The 22,417-nt window shown below is 46.0% G+C and overlaps 3 protein-coding genes and 1 non-coding gene across 10 annotated transcripts in view; 2 read left to right on the top strand and 2 right to left on the bottom strand.

The window, feature by feature from the left end:
• Positions 1-22,417, bottom strand: part of LOC127039327 (zinc finger protein 420-like) — a 645,607-nt gene that overhangs the window by 82,360 nt on the left and 540,830 nt on the right. The gene's annotated exons all lie outside the window — the stretch shown is intronic.
• The window catches only part of LOC127039371 (zinc finger protein 883-like), a 341,025-nt gene that overhangs the window by 307,541 nt on the left and 11,067 nt on the right, over positions 1-22,417 (top strand). The window lies entirely within an intron of this gene.
• TRNAT-UGU (transfer RNA threonine (anticodon UGU)) lies at positions 2,209-2,281 on the top strand. The gene has a single exon. It is a non-coding gene; the product is annotated as a tRNA-Thr (tRNA).
• LOC127039362 (gastrula zinc finger protein XlCGF57.1-like) overlaps positions 13,423-22,417 on the bottom strand; it is a 261,180-nt gene continuing 252,185 nt past the window's right edge. The window contains exon 5 of the mRNA XM_050932934.1: positions 13,423-13,956. Within this exon, the coding sequence (XP_050788891.1) occupies positions 13,424-13,956 (533 nt within the window). The 3' untranslated portion in view covers position 13,423. The remainder of the gene's footprint in view (positions 13,957-22,417) is intronic.

Here is a 22,417-nt window from a genome sequence, read left to right as displayed (position 1 = left end):
TTTTTTCTGCTGCTGTTGCACCATGGTTTGCCTTGGGTCTCTAGGCCTTCTTTGTTGGACTTAAATCTGTTCTCATCCTGAGTCCTTTGCTCTTATTCCTGAGGATATTGTCCCACCATGGGGCTATTTCATGCCCCTCTTTCATACAGAAGAACAATTTTCTTTGCACAGACACAGAAACAGCAAGATCTTTCTCTGTCCTTTGTGCAAAGCAGGGTGCCAAATTCCATGGAATCTTAGAATCATAGAATATCAGGGTTGGAAGGGCCCTCAGGAGGTCATATAGTCCAACACCCTGCTCAAAGCAGGACCAATTCCCAACTAAATCATCCCAGCTAGACTAAATCATCCCAGCCAACCTTCCTCTTCTACAACAGAAACAGTGGACAAGCAGGGGGCTCTGGGCACATCCAGTCCTGGCAGTGAGATGTTCCCTCGCCTCTTTCTTTATGCCACTACAGTTATTTCATGGAATTTCTGAGATGGGGAAATAGCTGAGTTCACTCCACGTTGAGGGGAGAAAAGGACCCTGAAAATCTCAGGGCCTCAGGGAAAACCCAACCCCTGCTACCAGGATCACTGAGGTGCTGGGGATTTGAGGAGGAAAGGGACTGTCTGAATTGTCAAGGTGGGGAATGAATAACAAACTACAACTAGATCCACCTCATAAACCACTGACACAGGCTAATCCTGCTGCCAATAGAAGGGAAACTGGGAGCAATATTTTGCTGCTCAGCCATGGAAACACTGACCCAATTGCACTGCAGTGAATGTGCTGGGGAGAGCTGGACTTCATAGGCAGGTGGAAATAGCAGATCCTGAAACACCTTGAACGCCTCATACCAGTTCTGCCACCAGGGTGCGGTGTTGAGCTGCTCACAGCACCCCCCACCATCATTACCTTCCATCAGGGGATTGCAGCACCCCACCCAATGCAGGGGAGAGGGCTGAATGTATCTCTGCACCCTGAGTCCAGGGCAGGCACTCACTCTGCTCTACACATAGAATCTGGCCCTGCTGCAAAGTGACTTCTATGAACCAGGTGGTTTGGTCTCAGAGCAGGGCATATGTCCCCCATGCTGCTTTTAGGCCACTGGATGCTCTGGAAACAGGAGGGCTCTGAGTTTAATCCAGGAGTCGGCAACCTGCGGCTCATGAGCTGATTTTTGCTGGCTTGCTGGCCAGGGTCCCAGCTGCTGCCCCCACTCAGCCTGCTGCCAGCCTGGGTGAATGGAACCCCAGGCCAGCAGCGGGCTGAGCAGGGCCTGTGGCTGGGACCCCGGCTGGCAGGAACCCCAGGCTGGCAGCAGGCTGAGTGGGTCCGGTGGCTGGGACCCCGGCTGGCCGGAGTGAGTGGACAGAACTCCAGACCAGCGGCAGGCTGAGTGGCTCTGGCTGCCGCTGGTCTGGGGTTCTGGCTGCAGGTGTCATGTATTAAATTTCTCCCAGTGGGAATGTGCTACTTGTGGAGCACCAGGACTGGCAGCCACGAGTAGTACACCATAAGTAGCATATTCATATGGGGAGAAATTTAACACACTACACCCGGGTAAGGAAGGCTGTGCCTCCCCAAACAGCCCACCCTCTATCCATGGCTCCCATTTCCCACCCCCTAACTACCTCCCTCATAACTCCTGACCCATCCAACCCCTCTGTACTCCTTGTCCCCTGACCATGCTCTCCTGGGACCCCCTGCCCCCCAATTGCCCCACTCAGAACCCTCCACCCATCCAACCTCCCCTCCACCGCTCGTCTCCTGACTGCCCCCCCAGGACCCCTCACCCCTATCTGTCCCCCTGGGACCCCACCCTCTCATCCAAGCCCCCCTGCTCCCTGTCCCCTGACTGCCCCAATCCCTATCCAGAGCCCTGACCCCTGACAGGCCTCCTGGGACTCCCATGCCTATCCAACCACCCCTGTCCCCTTACCATGCTGCTCAGAGCATCAGGACTAACAGCCCTAAGTAGTACAGCAGAGGTTCTCAAACTGGGGGGTCGGGAACCCTCAGGGGGTCTCAAGGTTATTACATGGGGGGTTGCAAGCTGTCAGCCTCCACCCCAAACTCCACTTTGCATACAGCATTTATAATGGTGTTAAATATATTAAAAAGTGTTTTGAATGTATAAGGGGGGGGACCCCTGGCTCCTTTCCTACCCCAGTCACTGCAGTAGGAGGGTCCTATATGCAATCAGCCTAAACCTTTTCCAAGCCTTCTTAGTGCAGTTGGCAGCATGTCAGTCTTGTAATCTGAAGGTCCTGAGCTCAAGCCTTAGAGAGGGCAACTGTTTTTGCTCCCTGCTTCAGATTTTCCAAAGAAAATCAGAGAAAAAAGACTATAGCAGAGTGGTTTCTAGACACCCTCCCATCCATCCAACACACAGAGACTTTTCTAAGACATTAACTTTTCCTTCTCCTTTATGACTCTGGAAATACCGATTCCTAGAAGCCCCTTTCAAGAGAGCACACAACTGTAGTGCAGAGAGAAAGCTAGAGGCTGCCAGGTTGTTGTGGGCAAGAGTTAAAGGGATGCACAAAAAATCCACTCAGACCATTGCCCCCCATCCTCACCCTCAAGCAGCTTTGAATCTTGATGACTTTGATGCTGAGTTTCCACTGCCTCAGCATCCTCAACCCCCACTGGAGGCCAGTGTAGAGTCCTTAGATCCCTGTTCATATTTCAGATCCCAGCCTGGTGCCGCCTCCCTGCCCAGCAGCTCCCCCTCTGCCCCAGGAGAACCAGCTGGGGGGCTGCATCCCCAGGCAGACAGCTTATACCGCTCCCCTCAGAGCAGCAGCCGCAGCTCTTGGCAGCTAATCCCCACCTGAGGCTTGGGGGAAGGAGCTGGGGATCACTTGTTATTTCTTCCATACAGCGAGTCTCATTGTGTTTGAACACATTTCTCTCTAAAACTGACTTAAATTCAGAGCCCTCCCCCCATTTCTGCTTTATGCCTCATTCCTGTACAGACGTGAACATGAAGAAACCTTTGGGGAACCACATGCAGCTACTTCCCTCAAGATATTTTAATTAAATCATTGCTGACTCCGACCCCCAGTAAGAACAGCTGATTTGATGCCCAGGAGCTTGGCTAAAGGTTTGTTAACCCCATGCACAGTTCTGGAATTTGCTATATTATCCTGGCACAAAGGCCGAACTATTGCACAAAAGTTCTCTCCCTCTAGTTTTCCTGTCAGTGCCTTCTGCTGCTACTTTATTGTTTGTTCATTCAAGCCACATGCAGAAGTGGGTGTTACCCTGACACACAGAGAACTTAAAGGTGTCCAAGGCCATACAGTGTTTCAGAAATATATTAAAGCCCAGGCTTTCCCTTCCCGCTGTTTAATCGGATTGCAGTGTGCTACCAAACCAGGGAAATCCTCAACCTGGTGCTAGATTAAGATTCCAACCTGCAGTGAATAAAGTGCTGAGAGGCAGGCTCTGGGGAAAGTATCAGGCTCACGTGTCCTCTGTTGCTGGTTATAAAATAACACCAGCCCACCCCCAGCTCGAAGGGCAGTTGCTCAATGGCTGAATTTCAAGCAGGGGCCCTTCCAGTGCATCACTTCCATGGAAGAAGATTCACAAAACACATCCTGGTGTGACTCAACAACTATCACTGTGATCCTCCACCAAACAAACAAACCAATTAAAAAAAAAAAAACCACCACCACCACCTTTCCCCCAGAACTCTGCCAGAGCTGGGGGATCTGTGCCAATAGAACAGAACTAGGAACCAAGGCAAGACAAGGTACCAGGGTCAGATGGGGGAAAGGGACAGGAAGAGGCTGCAGATGCACAAGAGAGAGTGTCCATGAGGTCTAATGCTGTAGCTCAGACAGCCAGAAACAGGTTTTTCAGCTAGTGGCTCCCTGCAGAGAAAATGCGTTTCCCTGTAAAAGCACCCCAGCATGAAATGGATAAATCGGCCACATGATGGTGCCATCCCTTCAGGGCTGGAGCTGCAGGTACAGCCCTGGACAGGGGCTCAGGGGCATGTCTACACTGCAATTGGAAACCCCAGGGCTGGCCTGAGCCCACTGGCTCGGGCTCACAGGGTTCAGGCTATTTAATTGCAATGTAGCTCCTCAAACTCCAGCTGGAAGCAGAGCTCTGGGTCCCTCCCATCTAGCAGAACCCAGCTGGGATGGAATTGGGGCTGGGAGCTGGTTCCCCTGAGCTCACAGGCTTTTTCTGCTCTGCCTCCTGCATTCTCAGTAATTGTCTCGTCTGAAATACAAGCCGCCATCCTGGCAGGGAAAGGAAAGAACAGAAAGTGGGGAAAGAGAGAATTCTTCCCTCACAAGCTGTTTCCCTTCCACCAGCCTCCTTAACTCTCATCCCATGTCACTGGGCTCCCTCTACACAGCAGCCATGGAGATGACACCGGGCGGGTTTGCTGTGCTATAGAGCATCAGCAAGGAGAGCAGGGAGTGCATCTCTCCAGTGCTTTCTATGGTCCCAATGCTGGCACCAAGCAGGGTGGAAAAGGCAGAGTAACCAGCCTGCTCCCAATGCAAAGGGTTAAGGAGCAGGGAGGAGACAGTCAGGAGCCACTGAGGGTGGAAGGGAGTTAGGAGCATGTGTGGGTGGGACGATGGGAATTATTGGAGATGCATAGGGATACTGCAGGGGTTGGATAGTGCATTTCTACATTCCTCAGCTGATAGCAAATAGCTGTGAAAGTAAGTGTGTGTGTGTGTGTGTGTGTGTGTGTGTTTCCCCCCTCCCCAAACCAATGGCCAGTCTACGTACATGATAACAACCTACTACTGCTGCTACTCCATGAATTGACATGGCAGACATCTATGCGGTGGATCTAAAGGCCTCACTTTGCTGATCACGCACTCACTGGTGAATACAGCTGATCAGAATGGAATTTCTATTTGTTCAATTTGCTTTCTTAAAAACTAGAGGAAATGCCATACAAAAATGTCCATCCCATTTTCTAGATTTAATTTGCTGCATCTGAGAAGGCAGCTTTTGTCTCACAAGGATCAGCAGTGCTATCGGTCAGTGCTGGATGTGCAATGAGCTTCTGACTCAGCCTCTCTTCCATAATAATCTTTCTGCCCTTCTCTTTCCTCATCCAGGCAGCCCTAGACCAGATTGTCTTGTGACAAACCTACAGCTCTTAGTGGTTCTAAGAAACCCAACAAGAAGAGGAAAATCAGCAGGGTTCAAGGGTGACACCTCCCTGAAAGGTCTGTGTGACCTGTGCTTGAGAACTGGTTGTTTCCAAGCCCATGTTTAACCATCCCCACTGCATTGTGAACCTCGGCTTACATGTGTTTGACCCAGGTCTCACAGTCACGTTACACATCAGTGATCCTTCAATTTGAGGATGCTCTCTAGCATGGATTTACATATGAGTCCTCTGATGACACAGGAGTCCGAGCCTGGAACCACAGATCCACCAGCAGTAGGTACAGATACTTCCTGGTGGGTCAGTTGCCTGCTGGGAGAAAGTTCTTTCTTTTTTCCTTTTCTCTCTCTTTTTGACTTGGAGGGCAAGGTGTTTCCCCCCAAAGCAGGCCACTGCCTGATGGAGGATGTGGCACCATTGAGGTCAGTTGGTGGCTTGCTCCTCCCAACTTGTGATTAGGTGATCAGTTAGCAAGTGTGAAAAATTGGGACGGGGATGGATGGTAATAGGCACCCATAAAAGACAAAACCCCTAATATTGGGAATGTCCTTATAAAATCAGGACATTGGTCACCCTACTTGGGATGTCCACATCAGTTTTCTTGAGACATGCCTTCAGGGCATGGTAGAAGCCTGCACGTGTTTTCTTTGAACATAGGGCAGCTTGTGCACCAGCAGCGACCACACAATCATGATAAGCAGGAGGTCTGGGGCCCCCAGTGGCAGGAAGTCCAAGATGACTGGTGTGGAAGAAACAAACTCCACTCTCAGGTTGGAAGCAACAAAATCAGAGAGAGCTTTATTCAAGGAATTACAAGGGAAGAATACAGCTGGCAGAGTTTCTCCAAAGCACAAGCAAAATCACACAAGCATTTATACCTCTTTGTGACATGCATTAATTAAAAACATCTGCATTTTATTTAGGCTATTTGCTATCTACTCCAGTATTTTCTCACTTTCTCTTCTCAAAAACATCATTATCTCAAGGCTAGGTCACACTAACTATTCTGCTGTTTTTCACTCGCTTCTGACGTGAGCTCTGCTTCTACAGGTCTCGCAATATTAGGCTAAGACTTGACAGAACAGTTGCTCTGTCTCTGACACTTAAATGGCTGCACTTAAACCCTCTCTTCTTTCCTTGCTTCCACACACCCCCTTTTTGTGCTTCCTTTAGCACAACCAACATTCTTAAACCACCAACTGCATCAAGCCTTGTATTTCTGTTTCTAGCTCAGGAGGATCAGAATCAACCCTATACGTCTTAACTGGATATAAAGATAATGCATGATTAGTGTGAACATGAAAGGCATTCTTGTGAGTACATCCCTTACAACAACAACATATACCTAGACTAACAAAAGCAATATAAGCATTAATGTCCCCATTGTAATAATATGCTGGGGTTGTTTCATTGCCTCAGTCACATAGCACATTACATCATAATTAGTACACAGAGTAGACACTCTACAGGCTGTATGAAAAGCATGTTTTTCAATTTGATAGATATTCTGAAGCACATGGATTTGACTCTGTAAGTCAGAAATTTTCCAAACCTCCAGTAGGAGTGAGTGTAAATTTTGAAATTGGTCAGGTATCAAAGTGGTCCAATTAAAAGAAATCTGATACCTAAGGTCTAATTGTAGGGCTTTGTCTGCTGGCCTATGAATAATGTGATTTCCTGCGGCCGCGGTGAGATTAAAATGCATGTCTAGCAAGGTGGTGGCCTTGGAGACACAGGCTTGGGCAAAGCAAACTCTTCTAGGTAGCACAGGGTCTGGCTGATCCTTCCCTCAATCAGTACCTTGTGCTGATTTTCGCCCCTTCTGGGGACAGAGCGCAGCTTTCCTTGCTGGAAGGGTTCAGAGCCTTGCTGCACCTAACTTGCTGGCAGCTTCCCTGCTTCTCTCACTCTCCCCCCTGCTTCCAAGCCAAGGAGGGTTTAAAAAGGTCACAAGCAGTTGGAGCCAGCTGAACCTAATTAGTTCCCTGGTAACTCCTGTTCCAGCTGAACCCTATTTCCCCCTGGTTCTCTCTCCTCAAGTGGATTGGGAGAGGCCTTTTAACCCCCTGGGACTAATTACTACCCCTCCCTTTGTAGCCATTTGTCCTGGGTTTGCCACAATGTCCAGGTATCATATGCAACTTTATCCTTAGGAGTACAGTGCAGTGGGTACTGTACTTCAGCAGGAATAAACTGCAGAGGGACGGGTGTTGAGTGCAGTGGGTACTGGGAGACCGCAGGGCTGGGCTCTGATGAGGCAGGAGTGGAATGCAGCGGGTATAGACTGCAACCAGGAGGGTGATAAGAGTGTGTTGGAAGTGTTATGGATGGAGCGTGGGATATAGTTTTGCAACAGCAGCTGCTTGGTTTGCAGTGCTAGCAGCAAACGGAGCGTGTCCGCTTGGCGCTCCTTAACATTTCAGAGGCGCTCCATGGCTTCATTCTAGCGTGCCGAGTTCCACTTTTGGTCCCTCTTCGTCCTGTCTGGCCGCCCCTTCAATTCTTGTTGTGGCCACAGAGCGCATCAGGACATCGTGCAGAAAGTTCTCTTTAGTTCTTCATGGCCACTTTCTAATTCTATGCAGCTGTTCAGCCACCGCTAACAAAGAGGGAGGCTGGGCTCCCAAGGGCATATCCGTGAAGCCAAAATGCAGCGTGTTACAGAAGCAGTGTTGTTTGCAGCACACAGACCACTGATGCAGTGATTTAAACACAGCCACTATGCACATACCTGTCACTAACTGGCTGTCCCCAGCCAAGCACACATGAGCCACAAGACCCCCAGAATGGTAACAGCAGGGGCAGGGGAAATCACTGTTCTAGGACCGTACTGTACACCGGGCAGATGGCTCTTGGGGAGAGACAGCAATGTAGCGGGGGGAGGAAGGGGCTTATAATCATTTGTGTGTCCACATTTTCCACAGGCTGTGTTCATTATGGAACATATCTCGCTGCTGAGGGTGAGCAGGGAATCAAGGGAGGGTCTTCTCCAAGACTGCGGCGTTTGCCCTGGCCTCTATGCCGCTCCCGTCTATGGAGCAATGGTCTCCTCCACCCACTCTGTGGTGTGGGCAAGAGAGTTTCATAAAGATCTCTGGGGCAGATTCCTGCGAAGGGAGGGAATCAATCAACACCTTGTTCTGCTGCTCAGACTAAGCATATGGTGGTATGCACATCATACAGACACAAGCCTGCTTTCTGCAACCCTCCTGCCCCCAACAACTCGCTTCAGTGATTCCCCAAATCAAAGCCACTTAGCCTCCTCTTCTGTTTGCACTTCACCAAGTTCCAAAAGCTGTGACTGGCTAGCCTCCTCCAGGGTAGAGAAGAACTCCTAGCTGCATGCATCTCTTATCTCCAACTCATCCTCTGCCTCTGGGTCACCTTCTGCCTCCACATCCTTGTCCAACATTTCGTCCTCCTAGCTCGGTCCACTCTTGCCTGGCATGTGAGCCATCAAAGTATCCACAGTGGCCTTCACAGTGGAGGAGGGGTCACCACTATCACGTTCAGCTCTTTGTAAAACCAGGAGCTTATGGGCGCAGTACTGGAGCGGTGGTTTGTCTCCTGTGCTTTGTGGTAGGCATTCCACAGCTCCTTCACTTTGACCCTGCAATGCAGTGTGTCCCAGTTGTGGCCCCTTTCTCTCATGCATCATGAAATCTGTTGTTATAATTCCTATGACTGGAGCACAGCTGGGACTGGGTAGCCTCCTCTCCCCAAATGCTGATGAGGTTCAGCAGCTTGGCATTCCTCCAAGCAGAGGATCACCTGGTGCACGAAGCAGGCGTGGCCACCTGGAAAGATGTGCTGAGACCAGGGATTGTGGGACACCTCCCGGAGGCCAATCGCAGCACTGTAATTGACCAGGGTGTTTACACTGGCTCCATGGCACTGTAGGCCCAGTGCAGAAAGCTGTATGCCTCTCATCAGAGTGGTATTTTTATAGTGCTGCATCTCCACAGTTTTGGCCCATGAAGTGGCTTGGCAGTGCGTTCACTTCAGAAGTTACACTGCAGAAAGCTGCTTTCCTATGCAGAAACTTGCCAGTGTAGACAAGGCCCGTAGATGGCTTACGTAACATAAGAATGCAAGACTGGTCATGCTGGGTCAGACCAATAGTCCATCTAGTCCTGAGAGTGACCAGTGCCAGATGCTTCAGAGCGAATGAACATAACAGGCTTGTTAACCTAAAAAGTGAAGGTCTTTCATCCTTACCTTTATCTTCACTGTTGTCAGTTCCTACTTATCCTATCTTACCACATCTCTCCCGAGGTCTCTGGGCAAATCAGGTGTGAACCACTCCTTTGATACAGATGTCTCCCAATCCAGCTCGATTGAGGCAGACTTTGGGCCAATGTCAATTTGGAAAAGGCCTGCTTAACCCTGATGTATCAGAGGGGTAGCCGTGTTAGTCTGGATTCTTTGATGCTTAACCCTGAAGGTTTCTCAAAGTATCTGCTGCTGTGAACCGCACGTAGTGTGGATGTGTGAACTCCAAAGATATCAAAAATAAAAGAAATACAAGGCCAGCGCTGAGGAGGTTTCCAGAGCCAGGCCTGAGGGTTAAATAGTTGTGCTCAACAGGAAAAGTGGCTTCAGCTCCTACACAAATAACTGGTTGCAAAAACAAAAATTAAATTTAAAAAACAAACTAAAAAAAAATCCACCCAGAAAAGCTACTATCACACATCCACCACCATTTTAGATTTTGACATCTCCTGCCTGATGTGACATCTTTGCTTTGTAAACAAGAAGCCTGGGGAACTCTGTGGCAGTTACTCTCTAACTAGGTAAAAGGTTACACATTTTGTCCCAAGTAATTTTGCTCTTAACAGAAGATTCATTTTAAAATTTGTCACAATAAAATTCCATTTTAAATAGAAATAATTACAGTCTATACTGGGTCTCTATTCTCATACAGGCTTTTTCTCTCACATATTCCCCCACTCCAATTCCTTTGGAGTGAGGTTTTAATTTCAGGATTAGCCACCATTTCTGATATAGTAGGAGGACGCAGGGAGAAAACTAGAAGAAAACCTGAATTATATTGTAACTCTGAAAGTTATCACTTAATCAGCCTCTTATGTTACACTAATTAACTTCATGTTTAATTTCATTGTTGCTGGTAACAACTAATTCAAAGATTACAAAATATAAACCTATAGGGAAGTTTTCTCTTAATTCCCATTTCCATCCAGTCAGCTTTGTGTGAAGTCACATTCTACAATAACCAAGGAGCCTTCCATTTCTGTGAGTTCATTTCTCCCTGGGTCTTCTCCCGTAAGTGTGGGTGGAAGGGGTCTCACATGACGTGGGAAGGCTGCATCATGAGAAAAATCACCTGTGCTCTATTTTTACACTTTCTAATCTTTCAGAGTAGCAGGAGGTGGAGATAAAAATGCATAAGACTAAGTAGCAAACCTAAGAGACCAAACCACAGACTCTGGACTCAGCATTCATATATCCTGCAGTCTGAACTTGGAATCTGATACATTCCCTCATTAGGTACAATCATCTCCCCAGCATGGAAGTGCTTCTTGTCCAACAAGGCAACCAGATCGGGACCCATAGGCATAGAATAGCTCTGAAGGAATGAGTTGTTTCTCTCTGTGCTACATGAAACTTTGGATCCAAATGGTAAAAAAGTCAGTTTTCTCAATTTAATCATGGCGTCCTTTAGGAGTGTGATCAATGCCACTTAACTAGGAAGCAGTGTTCTAAAAATAGTTTAGTTGGGTCACAGTTCACCATAGCTTCCATCTTGGGGGTGAAAAGCAACCACTAGTACCTGCAATTTCTACCTGAGTTCTTGTCAGATCTTTGACCTTACTTGGAGTAATTCCACACTTCTCTGGCATAGAATTCTTCACCAACCGCACAACAGATCAGTAGTGATAGTGAGGTATAATTCCCCCAAATATACCCTTTTAGTTCTTTAATCTCATGGCAAAGATTTAAAATAGGGATTAAATTCAGGTGCATTTTAGAATCCCTGTAAGACACCAAAAATCAGGTATCTTTCTGCAGCTATATTACATTCAACACAAATTTCATTTTCTATACATTTGCAGCATCTCCCAAAGTGAACAGAAATGTCACTTCCATTTTTCCCATCTCTATCCAGATAGGGATTGTATTTCCCAAACAATAGACAACATGCACCTGATTAGGAAGGAGATATCTTCAGGAGCGACCTCCTGCAGGGCCTGGGCCACAATTGCTTTGGGAGGCAAATGCATGGGTATTTTGCTTAGTTACAAGTCACTTACTAGGGAATCCTCTTCTCAGCCCTTTAGAGAAAATATTGACCCCAAATTGAACAACAGGGGGATTGGAATGGTGATGGACAATAAGGGAATGTCTCTGACTTACCCTACCTTCTTCTGTTGTTACAGAGGGTGAAATGACATTTTTCCCTATCCCTGCCTTGTTCCTGCTCTTTGTTATAGTTTAATATATTTTAAGTGAGGAAAATGGTAGTAAAAATATCTGCTCTGCAGCACAACCTGAAAGAACATCAGAGAAACTGGGAATGAAACAATTTGTTCTCAAAGGGAGAACTCAATGACTAACAATGGCTTTGAAATGGGGGAACAGTATAACCGTAATGCTCAGGGTTTGTTTAGACTAGGAAAAGTGATGGAGTTTGGGTCAGGTCAAAAGGAGAAAGCTCATGCCAGCCACTGCACCTGGGCTGTATCTGCTCTACAACTATAAATGTCTTTTTACACCATGATCACTAACTTGAGCTGCCAATGCCATGTACAGTCCCAGTGGATGGAAGGCACAGGTAGTTTTTGCCTCAGTGTAGTTTGTTGGGATCAAACCTTGCTCCCACTTGGACCTGATGAACATTCTGGCCTGGAGGGCCTTCTAGGATGAGAAAACTGGCTCTGTGGATATGTGGAAAGTGGTGGAGGTGATATATCTTGACTTTAGCAAAGCTTTTGCTACGGTCTCCCACAGTATTCTTACCAGCAAGTTAAAAAAGTATAGATTGGATGAATGGACTATAAGGATAGAAAGCTGGCTACATTGTTGGGCTCAATGGGTAGTGATCAATGGCTTGATGTTTAGTTGGCAGCAGGTATTAAGTGGAGTGCCCCAGGGGTCGGTCCTGGTGCCGGTTATGTTCAACATCTTTATTAATGATCTGGATGATGGGATCAATTGCACCCTCAGCAAGTTTGCAGATGACACTAAGAAGAGGGGAAGAGGTAGATATGCTGGAGGGTAGGGATAGGGTCCACACTGACCTAGACAAATTAGAGGATTGGGTCAAAAGAAATCTAATGAGGTTCAACAAGGACAAGTGCAGAGTTCTACACTTAGGAAGGAAGAATCCCATGCACCGCTAAAGGCTGGGGACCGACTGGCTAAGTGGCAGTTCTGCAGAGAAGAACCTGGGAATTACATTGGATGAGAAGTTGCCAAGGAGGCCAATGGAGTGTGCCCTCGTTGCCAAGGAGGCCAATGGCATATCGGGCTGTATTAGTAGGAGCATTTCCAGCAGATCAAGGGAAGTGATTATTCCTGTCTATTCAACGCTGGTGAGGCCACACCTAGAGTACAGCATCCAGTTTTGGTCCTCCCACTACAGAAGGAATGTGGACAAAATGGACAGTCCAGTGGAGGGTAATGACAATGATTAGGGGGCTGGGGCACATGACTTTTGAGGAGAGGCTGAGGGAACTGGGGTTATTTAGTCTGCAGAAAACAACAGTGATGGGGGGGATTTGATAGCAGCCTTCAACTACCTGAAGGGGGGTTCCAAAGAGGATGGAGCTTGGTTGTTCTCAGTGGTCGCAGACTACAGAACAAGAGGCAATGGCCTCAAGTTGCAGTGGGGGAGGTCTAGGTTGGATATTAGGAAACACTATTTCACTAGGAGGGTGGTGAAGCACTGGAATGGGTTCTCTAGGGAGGTGGCGGAATCTCCATACTTAGAGGTTTCCAAGGCACAGCTTGGCAAAGCCTTGGCTGGGATGATTGAATTAGTGTTGGTCCTGCTTTGAGCAGGGGATTGGACTAGATGACCTCCTGAGGTCTCCTCCAACCCTGATATTCTATGATTCTATGACACACACTCCTATGACTCCAAAGGAAAGCAGTTGATAGAAAAGATCACAGGACTGACCCCAAAGAAGGGTGAGCTGCAAAAGGCAGAAGCAGGAAACTCATCTGGGGGAGCCGAGAGACCACAGTGAAGACGGTGCAAAGATCACTATGTGGGAATTAGCAAACGTGATATTTTTTTAAAAATCTTTTGACCAGACCTAGTCAAGACATTTATTACAATTCTCTCTCATGTGGATTGTCTGATGTCTAATAAGGTTTGAGCTCCGATTGAAGCGTTTCGCACACTCCGAGCACGTGTAGGGTTTCTCTCCTGTGTGGATTCTTCGATGCGTGATAAGCTGTGAGCTCCGATTGAAGCGTTTCCCACACTCAGAGCATCCATAAGGTTTCTCACCCGTGTGGATTGTCTGATGTGTGGTAAGGTGTGAGCGCTGATTGAAGCTTTTCCCACACTCAGAGCATGTGTAGGGCTTCTCTCCTGTGTGGATTCGCTGATGTGAGATGAAGGCTGAACTATCAGTGAAGTGTTTTCCACACTCAGAGCATCCATAAGGTTTCTCCCCAGTGTGGATTCTTCTATGCGTGATAAGGTGTGAGCGCCGATTGAAGCGTTTCCCGCACTCAGAGCATCCATAAGGTTTCTCATTCGTGTGGATTGTCTGATGCGTGATAAGGTGTGAGCTCCGACTGAAGCTTTTCCCACACTCAGAGCACGTGTAGGGTGTCTCTCCTGTGTGGATTCTAATATGTGTGATAAGCTGAGTGTGCTGATTAAAGCTTTTCCCACATTCAGAGCATGTGTAGGGCGTCTCTCCTGTGTGGATTCTACGATGTGTGATAAGGTGTGAGTGCCAACAAAAGCTTTTCCCACACTCAGAGCATGTGTAGGGCTGCTCTCCTGTGTGGATTCGACGATGTGAGATGAGGGTTGAACTATCAATAAAGCATTTCCCACACTCAGAGCATACGTAAGGTTTCTCACCCGTGTGGATTCTCCTATGTGTGATAAGGGCAGAGCTTCGATTGAAGTGTTTCCCGCACTCAGAACATCCATAAGGTTTCTCATCGGTGTGGATTCTCCTATGTGTGATAAGGGCAGAGTGCCGATTGAAGTGTTTCCTGCACTCAGAGCACTTGTAAGGTTTCTCTCCCCTGTGAATGTCTGAGCTCCCATTGAAGCTTGTCCCACACTTATGGCATGTGTAGCGTGTCTCTTCCAAGTTGATTCTCTTGCGTGTAATAAGGTCTGAGTGGCTACTGAAGTCTTCCTCTGGCCTCTGCTGAGTCTCGCAGGCTTTTGCTTTTTCTGGGAGTGCACAACTCCCTAAAACATTCCCTTTGGATCTTCCTGATAATGTCCCATCTGGTTCTACTCGCTCAGCATCTTCCTGCTGGGGTTTCTCCTCATTGTCACTCACCTTCCCATCACCTGATGGGAGACAGAGAGAATCCAGACATAGGTCACTCCCTGCGCCAGAAAGAAATGAAATTTCAAGAGAGAGGAATTGAAAGAGATGAACAAAACAAAATATGTGTGGGAGAGATTAAACCTATTAGGAGCTGATTTTCCCCAAACCTTTCCCCAGAGGAGAGAGGAAGGGATCAGTTTTGGTCCACATCTCACCAGAACGCTCTGGAGGAAGCTACGCTGGTGAGAGACCTGCTGCTAGTTGTCAGACAGTGTAGGTGGGAAGCCATGAGTGACCTCTGCCTGAAGATTCCATATCTGCAAGGAACAATCCTGAACTTGGAAAGCTCACAAGGTCTTTTGTAGGGCATCCCAATTGTTTCCTCTATTCAAAGACATTTTTTAGTTGGTTTAACCAATTCCTCACCTGTGCAGGCAGCTCTCAGGAGCACTTCTTTCTCAGAGCCCTGGGGATCTGGGACCCATGGCTCTTCCCCTCGTTCTAGCTGCGAGATCACATCAGGTTTCGAAACTGGAAACCCTACTAAAGGCAAAGAAAACAAGGTGGTATTGGGCTGTTAGGAATACGATTATGTGTGGATAGTGCCCATCACCACCAGATAAAGAAATAGATCTTAAGATGGTTAAAGGAAACTTAGTTTGATAGCATCCTGTCTGGCAAGAAATCACTTATCAACAGTTCTGGTTGTGAAACTCATTTCGGTATTGCTTTATCTTTATGGTCTCCACTTTTCTATTGTTAATCTGTCTGGTTCTCTCATTGTTTCTGACTGCTATATAAATAATTTTGCTAGATGCAAGTTAATTAGGGTAGTGGGATATAACTGGATAGAGAATTACGTTACAATATGTTAGGATTGGTTAGTTAAATGTTAGTACTATGATTGGTTAAGGTATAGCTGAGAATATTACTATGTAAACTGGTGTTAAACAGGAGGGAGAATGGAAATTGGAATGTTTGTTAAGGGCGGAACGGGAATGGGGAAGAGAGACACAGGCAAGGCTCTGCAGTGTCAGAGCTTGGAAGGGTGACACGGCGTAAATGCTCTGCAGCATCAGAGCTGGGAATGGAACACCGTGGAACAGACTATCGGCATACAGAGATAAACTCTACAGGTGTGAAGATCTTCAGAATATGCTTGTTTGGAAACTAACCCCAATAAACATTGCATTATCTACACTTTGCACTTCTGGTCTTCTGCTGCTTGCGGTCTGCATGACAAGAACCAGGGAAGTGGGAAGGTGATGGGAAAGCCCTCTAACAAATGGACATGACCTGATAACCAAGAGGTAATCCTTAGAGGAAGGCTTTAATACACTATGGAACAGATCAGGGATTCCCACAGGACTGATGAGGGGGAGATGATAAACATGCATTTAGATTCTTTTCTTCTTTTATATCTTTTTCCCATAAGGCTTAACCTCTGGCACACTGTCATGGATCCATAGGATCTGTGCAATGCTCTGGCTTTTAAACAGTCCTTGGGAAGTGCCCCTTGAGTGCACTAGACCCCCAAGGGCTCCCACTCTTCCACAAGGACAGGCCATGTAGCTTCGGCACCTGAGACTGAGCCTCTGGCTTCAACACTCCCCTTTCACTCTGTGAGCTCTGCCAGCAGGTCCAGCAGAACTACACTCCTGTTCAGAGACTGTTCCTCATTCACGCTTAAATGCACCTCAAAAAGTTTTTGTTGTGACACTGGGCAGACTGTTAAAATATAGCAGGGTTTATCAGTCAACTGAAATAGCATTAGAAAGGCTTTAGATTAGGACAGAGAAGCAAAGAAGACAGTATAGTCCATACTGGGCAATGCCCTTGAGCCAGGCTGCTGTTAAAAACCGCTTTGTTTCCTTTCACTTTGCCTGTCCGTTTGTCTTAGCTCTGGTAGAGCTCCCTCCATCTGCAAACCCAGTTCTTCCTGCTCCCAAAAGCATGACGAGTCCATGTATGCTTCACTCAGAAAAGCAGAGATCCTCCCATGGACAGGTAAGAATTATTCCCTTGTCTCTGTCGGGTATTCCACTGATCCAGGTTGGCCCCAGCCAGTCCTTAATGACCCAGTCATATCACCCCATGACAGCTACATGACAAAACACCTCATGTCTCCTCCTCTTTATAATCATAGCAATATTAATCACAGAGGGAACCTGAGGTGTGTATTGGCATCATAGAAATATCACCAAAATTCTAATCTCTATCACACACACATTGCTCACAGCCCCTGGAGAGAAAGCAAAGCACAGGAACTGGATGTTAGTCCAGCAAACACAGTGGAGGACAAGCTGCAATCCTCAAACCCTTGTCAAAAAGGAGAGACATGTGGGTCCCTATCCATAGAGAGGGGCTGGCTAGAGGCCTGATACTTGACAGGGCATTCCTTGAGCAGACCACAGAGGAAGGTCAAAGGTTTAGCTACCCCAGAACTGTGGCATTGCAAAAGTATATTTATTCAATTTAGAATTCTATGGGTGGCATATTTTCCTCTTAAAATGAGGAAAAGGCATGAAAGCTGTAGTTATTAATGTCTCCAATAAGGATACATTAAATGCAATTTTAAAATAACTGATGGCACCAAAAAGGCACATGTTCTAAAATTATTCTAATGGGTGGGAGATAAGGCAAAAACATGGGGGCAAGGAAACTTGTCAAAACTTGTATGATAAATAAAGGTATAAAGTTATTAGTACTCAGGTTCCTTAGAAACCCCATAGCTTCTAATAACTGGACGGACAGGACTCTTTACCCAGAAAGACCACCATCTCATAGTTCTCCTGCATGACATCCCTGTAGAGGGCTCTCTGAGTGGGGTCCAGCAGAGCCCCCTCTTCCCTGGTGAAATACACAGCCACCTCCTCGAAGGTCACCGGCCCCTGAAAGAGTAAAAGTCCAACACTCAGTACCTGCTTCCCCACTCACAACCCCACTATTCACGGAACAGCAGTGCCAGGTAAATGGAAGCTCCGTGAGGCACATGTTAACAGAGTCACACCTCACCGTGCCTAGAGCAGCCAGGAGCCATCAGAGAGTAGAAAGAGAGAACCTTTGTGTCTCTCAGCTGATAGACAGAGGCAGGGTCTTCACATTTATCACATACCTACTAGCCAGAGCTTAATACAGGAGATGGGGCTGTTTCTGGATCCTGCTGGTGGCTCCCTGGTAGGAATCCCAACAAACTCCAAATAAAATATATAGAAGAAAGGGGAAGTCAATAGTAAAGAATATAAGTGAGAAGGTCAGAATTGTAGAAAACTGGCTATCAGAAATCAATGACAATAAGAAGGAAGTTTTAAAAAGTATATTAAGTACAAAATTAATCCTAACAATGGTAGTGGTACATTACTAGACGGAAATGGCAGAATTATCAAAAATAATGCAGAAGAGGTAAAAGTGTTCAATAAACATTTATCTCCTGGATTTGAGAAAAAAAGACGTTGTACTCATATCATAAGATGTTGACGATGACGCTCTTTCCATTCCAACACGAATTCATGAGGACGTTAAACAGCAGCTATTAAAAGTTAGACATGTTGAAAGCAGCAGGTCCAGATACCTTGTATCCAAGAGTTTTAAAAGGCCTGGTAGAGGAGCGTGGTGGACTGTTAATGTTGATTTTAATTAGAACTTGGAACACTGGGGAAATTCCAGAAGACAGGAATAAAGCTAATGCAGTCCCAATATTTAAAAAGTGTAAAAGAGATGACCCAGCTAATTACAAGAGTGTCAGTCTGACATCAATATTGGACAAGATAATGGGGCAGCCGATACTGGATTTTACTGATAAAGAATGAAAGGAGGGTAATATAATTAGTACCCATGAACAAAGGTTTAGAGAAAATAGATCCTATCAAACTAACTGGATATCCTTATTGGATGAGTTTAGAAGTTTGGTTGCAGCTAATAGTATTGATGTAATATACCTAGACTTCTGTAAGGCATATGACTTGTTTCAGCACAATATTTTGACTACAAAACTAGAATGATACAAAAAAAACACGGCATACATTAAATAGATTAAAAACTGGGATTGTAAATGGGGAACCATGGTCGAGTGGATTTATTTCTAACAGGTTCCATCAAGGATTGGATCTTGGCCCTTTGTTATTTAACATTCTTATCAATGACCTAGAAGAGAATATAAAATCGTCACTGATAAAGTTTGCAGTTGCCACAAAGATAGGGGGTGGTAGAAACAAATGAAGTGTCAGTAGATTCAGGCTCCAGCACTGGAAGTCTGGGAAGTTTTCCCAGCCCTTGTTGGAGGGTTATTTCCTGTTCCACAAAGAGGGGAAGTTTCATTCCCAACTCCTGTGCCTTGAAATTATGCCCTATCTGAGACTACACTATTCAGCATAGTGGTATGATTATAATAGGATTAGGTCATAATTATGACGCATTATGTGCAAGATGACCGGTTTCAGAGTCTGTACTGGGCTATCTTGATTATCGCTTCAAAATTTTTTTCCTCTTACTTGATTGGTCTCTCAGAGTTGGTAAGACAACTCTCACCTTTTCATGCTCTCTGTATGTGCATATATATATATCCTCAATATGTGTTCCGTTCCATGCATCCGAGGAAGTGGGCTGTAGCCCAGGAAAGCTTATTCTCAAATAAATTTGTTAGTCTCTAAGGTGCCACAAGTACTCCTGTTCTTTATGTGCAAGATGTCATCTGCAGTGTCACTGGAAAAGTTATGATTTGCTGAACAGGATTATCCTATTTGTGTGCGCAGAGCATGTTTATATCTAAAGTTATGAATACTGACTATGTATCTGTATTTCAAAGGTGCTTACTCTGAGTGAAACCCACAACGAGCCTTTCAGGTACAACAATAAAGAAGCCAGACACTGCTGATGGCTCATCAACAAAGACAATGGACCGTGGAAGAGCTTAGCCTTCCTGTGAATGTTTCAGCCAGTCTATGTGTCATGGCTAATATGACTCAGCAGGGCATGCTAGAGCATATGACCAGATCACATGACACTGAATTCCATTTTGTTACCTTTATTTTTCAACAAATTGGACTGGGAACTGAGTTTGGAGCAAATGGTTCCCACCATATGGAAAAGCTACATAAGGTGGGGTGTGACATCATCTCTTGGCCTCATTCCCCACACAAGAGAACTCCTGGAAACACCTGAGGAACAAAAGACTGAACTGGGGGAAGTGCTGGTCCCAGGGTAAAGGAATTTCTAGCTTGTGTATGGAAACTTGGTGGACTGCTTGCACCATCAGTCAGGGTGAGAAATTGCTAATTCTAATTCTATCCATCTAGTATGTTAGGCTTAGTTTGAGATTTTGGTTATTTGCTAAGTAATCTGCTTTGATCTGTTTGCTATCACTTAGAATTGTTGGGACACGATAGGGTTCAGTAAAAGAGCTGGGAACTGCTCATGCGCAGACATGGGATTAGGGAACAAAGGCATAAGCAGGCAGTAATTCTTTGCTTAATAAATAAGTTGCCATATTTTTCCTTTCCCTGTTGCTTGTAAGAATTGATAAGATTGCAGCTGCATGAGAAATGTAGTTGTCGGAATGAATGTCCTTTGTGTCAAAGAAGGTAAAAGAAATGTTATCTCCCCCTCCCATCCTTTCCCAGCTACATAAACAAACCCTGGTTTATGGCCCCTTCCTCCCTCCCCTGAGAACTGCTGATTAAGGAAATTTGTAGCAACACATTAATACAAAGAACTGTATTTTCAAGGTAAAAATGTCTGTATAACGTGTAATCCTGTGAATAATAGATAGGGGTGGGTATGCTAACAGTATGGGTGTTTCTATTACTTAATAAGGGTTTGGGGGGTGTTGCAATGGATGTAGGCGTGTACATACTAACTCAGATAAAAGGATTGTGATGTAACTAATCCAGTGCTGACTCGACAACTGGGTCGAGGGGAACAAGCACTGCAATAAAGAAGTCTGTACTCATACCTGCTTCCGGGTCAACCTGCTCCTTTATTCTTCTAACAATAATCACTTAAAATCTCTCTTTCTGCAGTTATTAAACTCATTTTACACTTTATCTTATGCGGCGTTAAGTATTTTGAGTGAAGTGCCTGGGGAAAATCTGAGCTTGGTGTGCACAAGCTTGTTGTGCACATCTTTCCCATATCAAGGGGAAGGCAAATTATATTAATGAGCTTACATTATAGAGATCCCTGTGCATTATAAGATGATACAATTCTGAATGTATACTACAGCAAGTGTGCAAGGTTGGGGAGCTGGGAAATTGGCTCTTGTCTTCTATCTGTCCTTGAGTGGCTTAGGTAAAGCACTTAGGTAGCTTAGTTGGGTGCATGGAGCCACGTGCTGTCATGTTGGGTGATAACAGGGCCTGAAGAGGCTGACAATCTTCAGCAAAGCAGTGTGAGAAGGGCCAGCCTAGCTTGAGGGTTAGAGGGCACAGCGGTTCCCAGAACCCCCCAGACTGCCCCGTGGGGGTGACAACCCATCGCACCCTAGATTACACAAGTCTCAGCAGGTTTGTCACATCCTGTTATTTCCTGCCTTCCATCACCTGTAGCAGCTACCACCTTCATATGCCTTTACTGCTTCTCTCTCTCCAAGCAGATCCCACCACCAGCTCCCTGATAATCTCTTACCTGAGCCAGCTCCATTGCAGCCATTTCTTTCCCCCTGAGAGGATGGGATGATCTGGAGCAAATGTGGACGTTATTCTGTAGCCTGTCAGGGCGAGAAGGGCAACGTGAGAGAATTCAGATGGGGTTTTCGTCCATTCCACAAGCCGATTCCACCCAGGATTTTCCCCTGCTAATGGACATTCTAGGTTCTGGCACACTGTGAAGCACAGAGTGACCTTATTCCAGTACAGGTCTAGCCCCCTTCCACCAGGGTGTAACCCTCTCACACGTGGTGAAACCCTCCCAGTAACAGAGTCTCTCTGTTACACTTATAAAGTTTGAGGATGATACCAAGCTGGGAGGGGTTGCAAGTGCTTTGGAGGATAAGATTAAAATTCAAAATTATCTCGACAAACTGGAGAAATGGTCTGAAGCAAATAAGATGAAATTCAATAAGGACAAATGCAAAGTACACCGCTTAGGAAGGAACAATCGGTTGCACACATACAAAATGGGAAATTACAGTGTAGGAAGGAGTGCCGCGGAAAGGGATCTGGGGGTCATAGTGGATCACAAGCTAAGTATGAGTTAACAGTGTAACCCTGTTGCAAAAAAAGAAAACATTCTGGGATATATTAGCAGGAGTACTGTAAGCAAGACACGAGAAGTAATTCTTCTGCTCTACTTCGCACTAATTAGGCCAGAACTGGAGTACTGTGTCCAGTTCTGGGTGCCACATTTCAGGAAAGATGTGAACAAATTGGAGAAAGTACAGAGAAGAGCGAAAAAAAAAAAAGATCAAAGATCTAGAAAACATGACCTATGAGGGAAGATTGAAAACATTGTGTTTGTTTAGACTGGAGAAGAGAAGACCGACAGGGGACATGATCAGAGTTTTCAAGTACAAAAAGGTTGTTACAAAGATGTGGGAGAAAAATTTTTCTTCTTAACCTCTGAGGATAGGATAAGAAGCAATGGACTTAAATTGCAGCAAGGGTGGTTTAGGATAGAGATTAGGAAGAAAAACCTTCCTTACTGTCAAAGTGGTTAAGTACTGGAATAAATTGGTTAGGGAGGATCTGGAATCTCCATCACTGGGGATTTTTAAGAGCAGGCTGGACAAACACCTGTCAGGGATTGTCTATGATAATACTTAGTCCTCCCCTGAGTGCAGGGGATTGG

The sequence above is a fragment of the Gopherus flavomarginatus genome, chromosome 23 (assembly GCF_025201925.1).
Source record: "Gopherus flavomarginatus isolate rGopFla2 chromosome 23, rGopFla2.mat.asm, whole genome shotgun sequence".
Taxonomy (NCBI): Eukaryota; Metazoa; Chordata; order Testudines; family Testudinidae; genus Gopherus; species Gopherus flavomarginatus.
The sequence above is the reverse complement of the archived record's forward strand: the minus strand, read 5'-3'. Positions and strand labels throughout refer to the sequence as shown.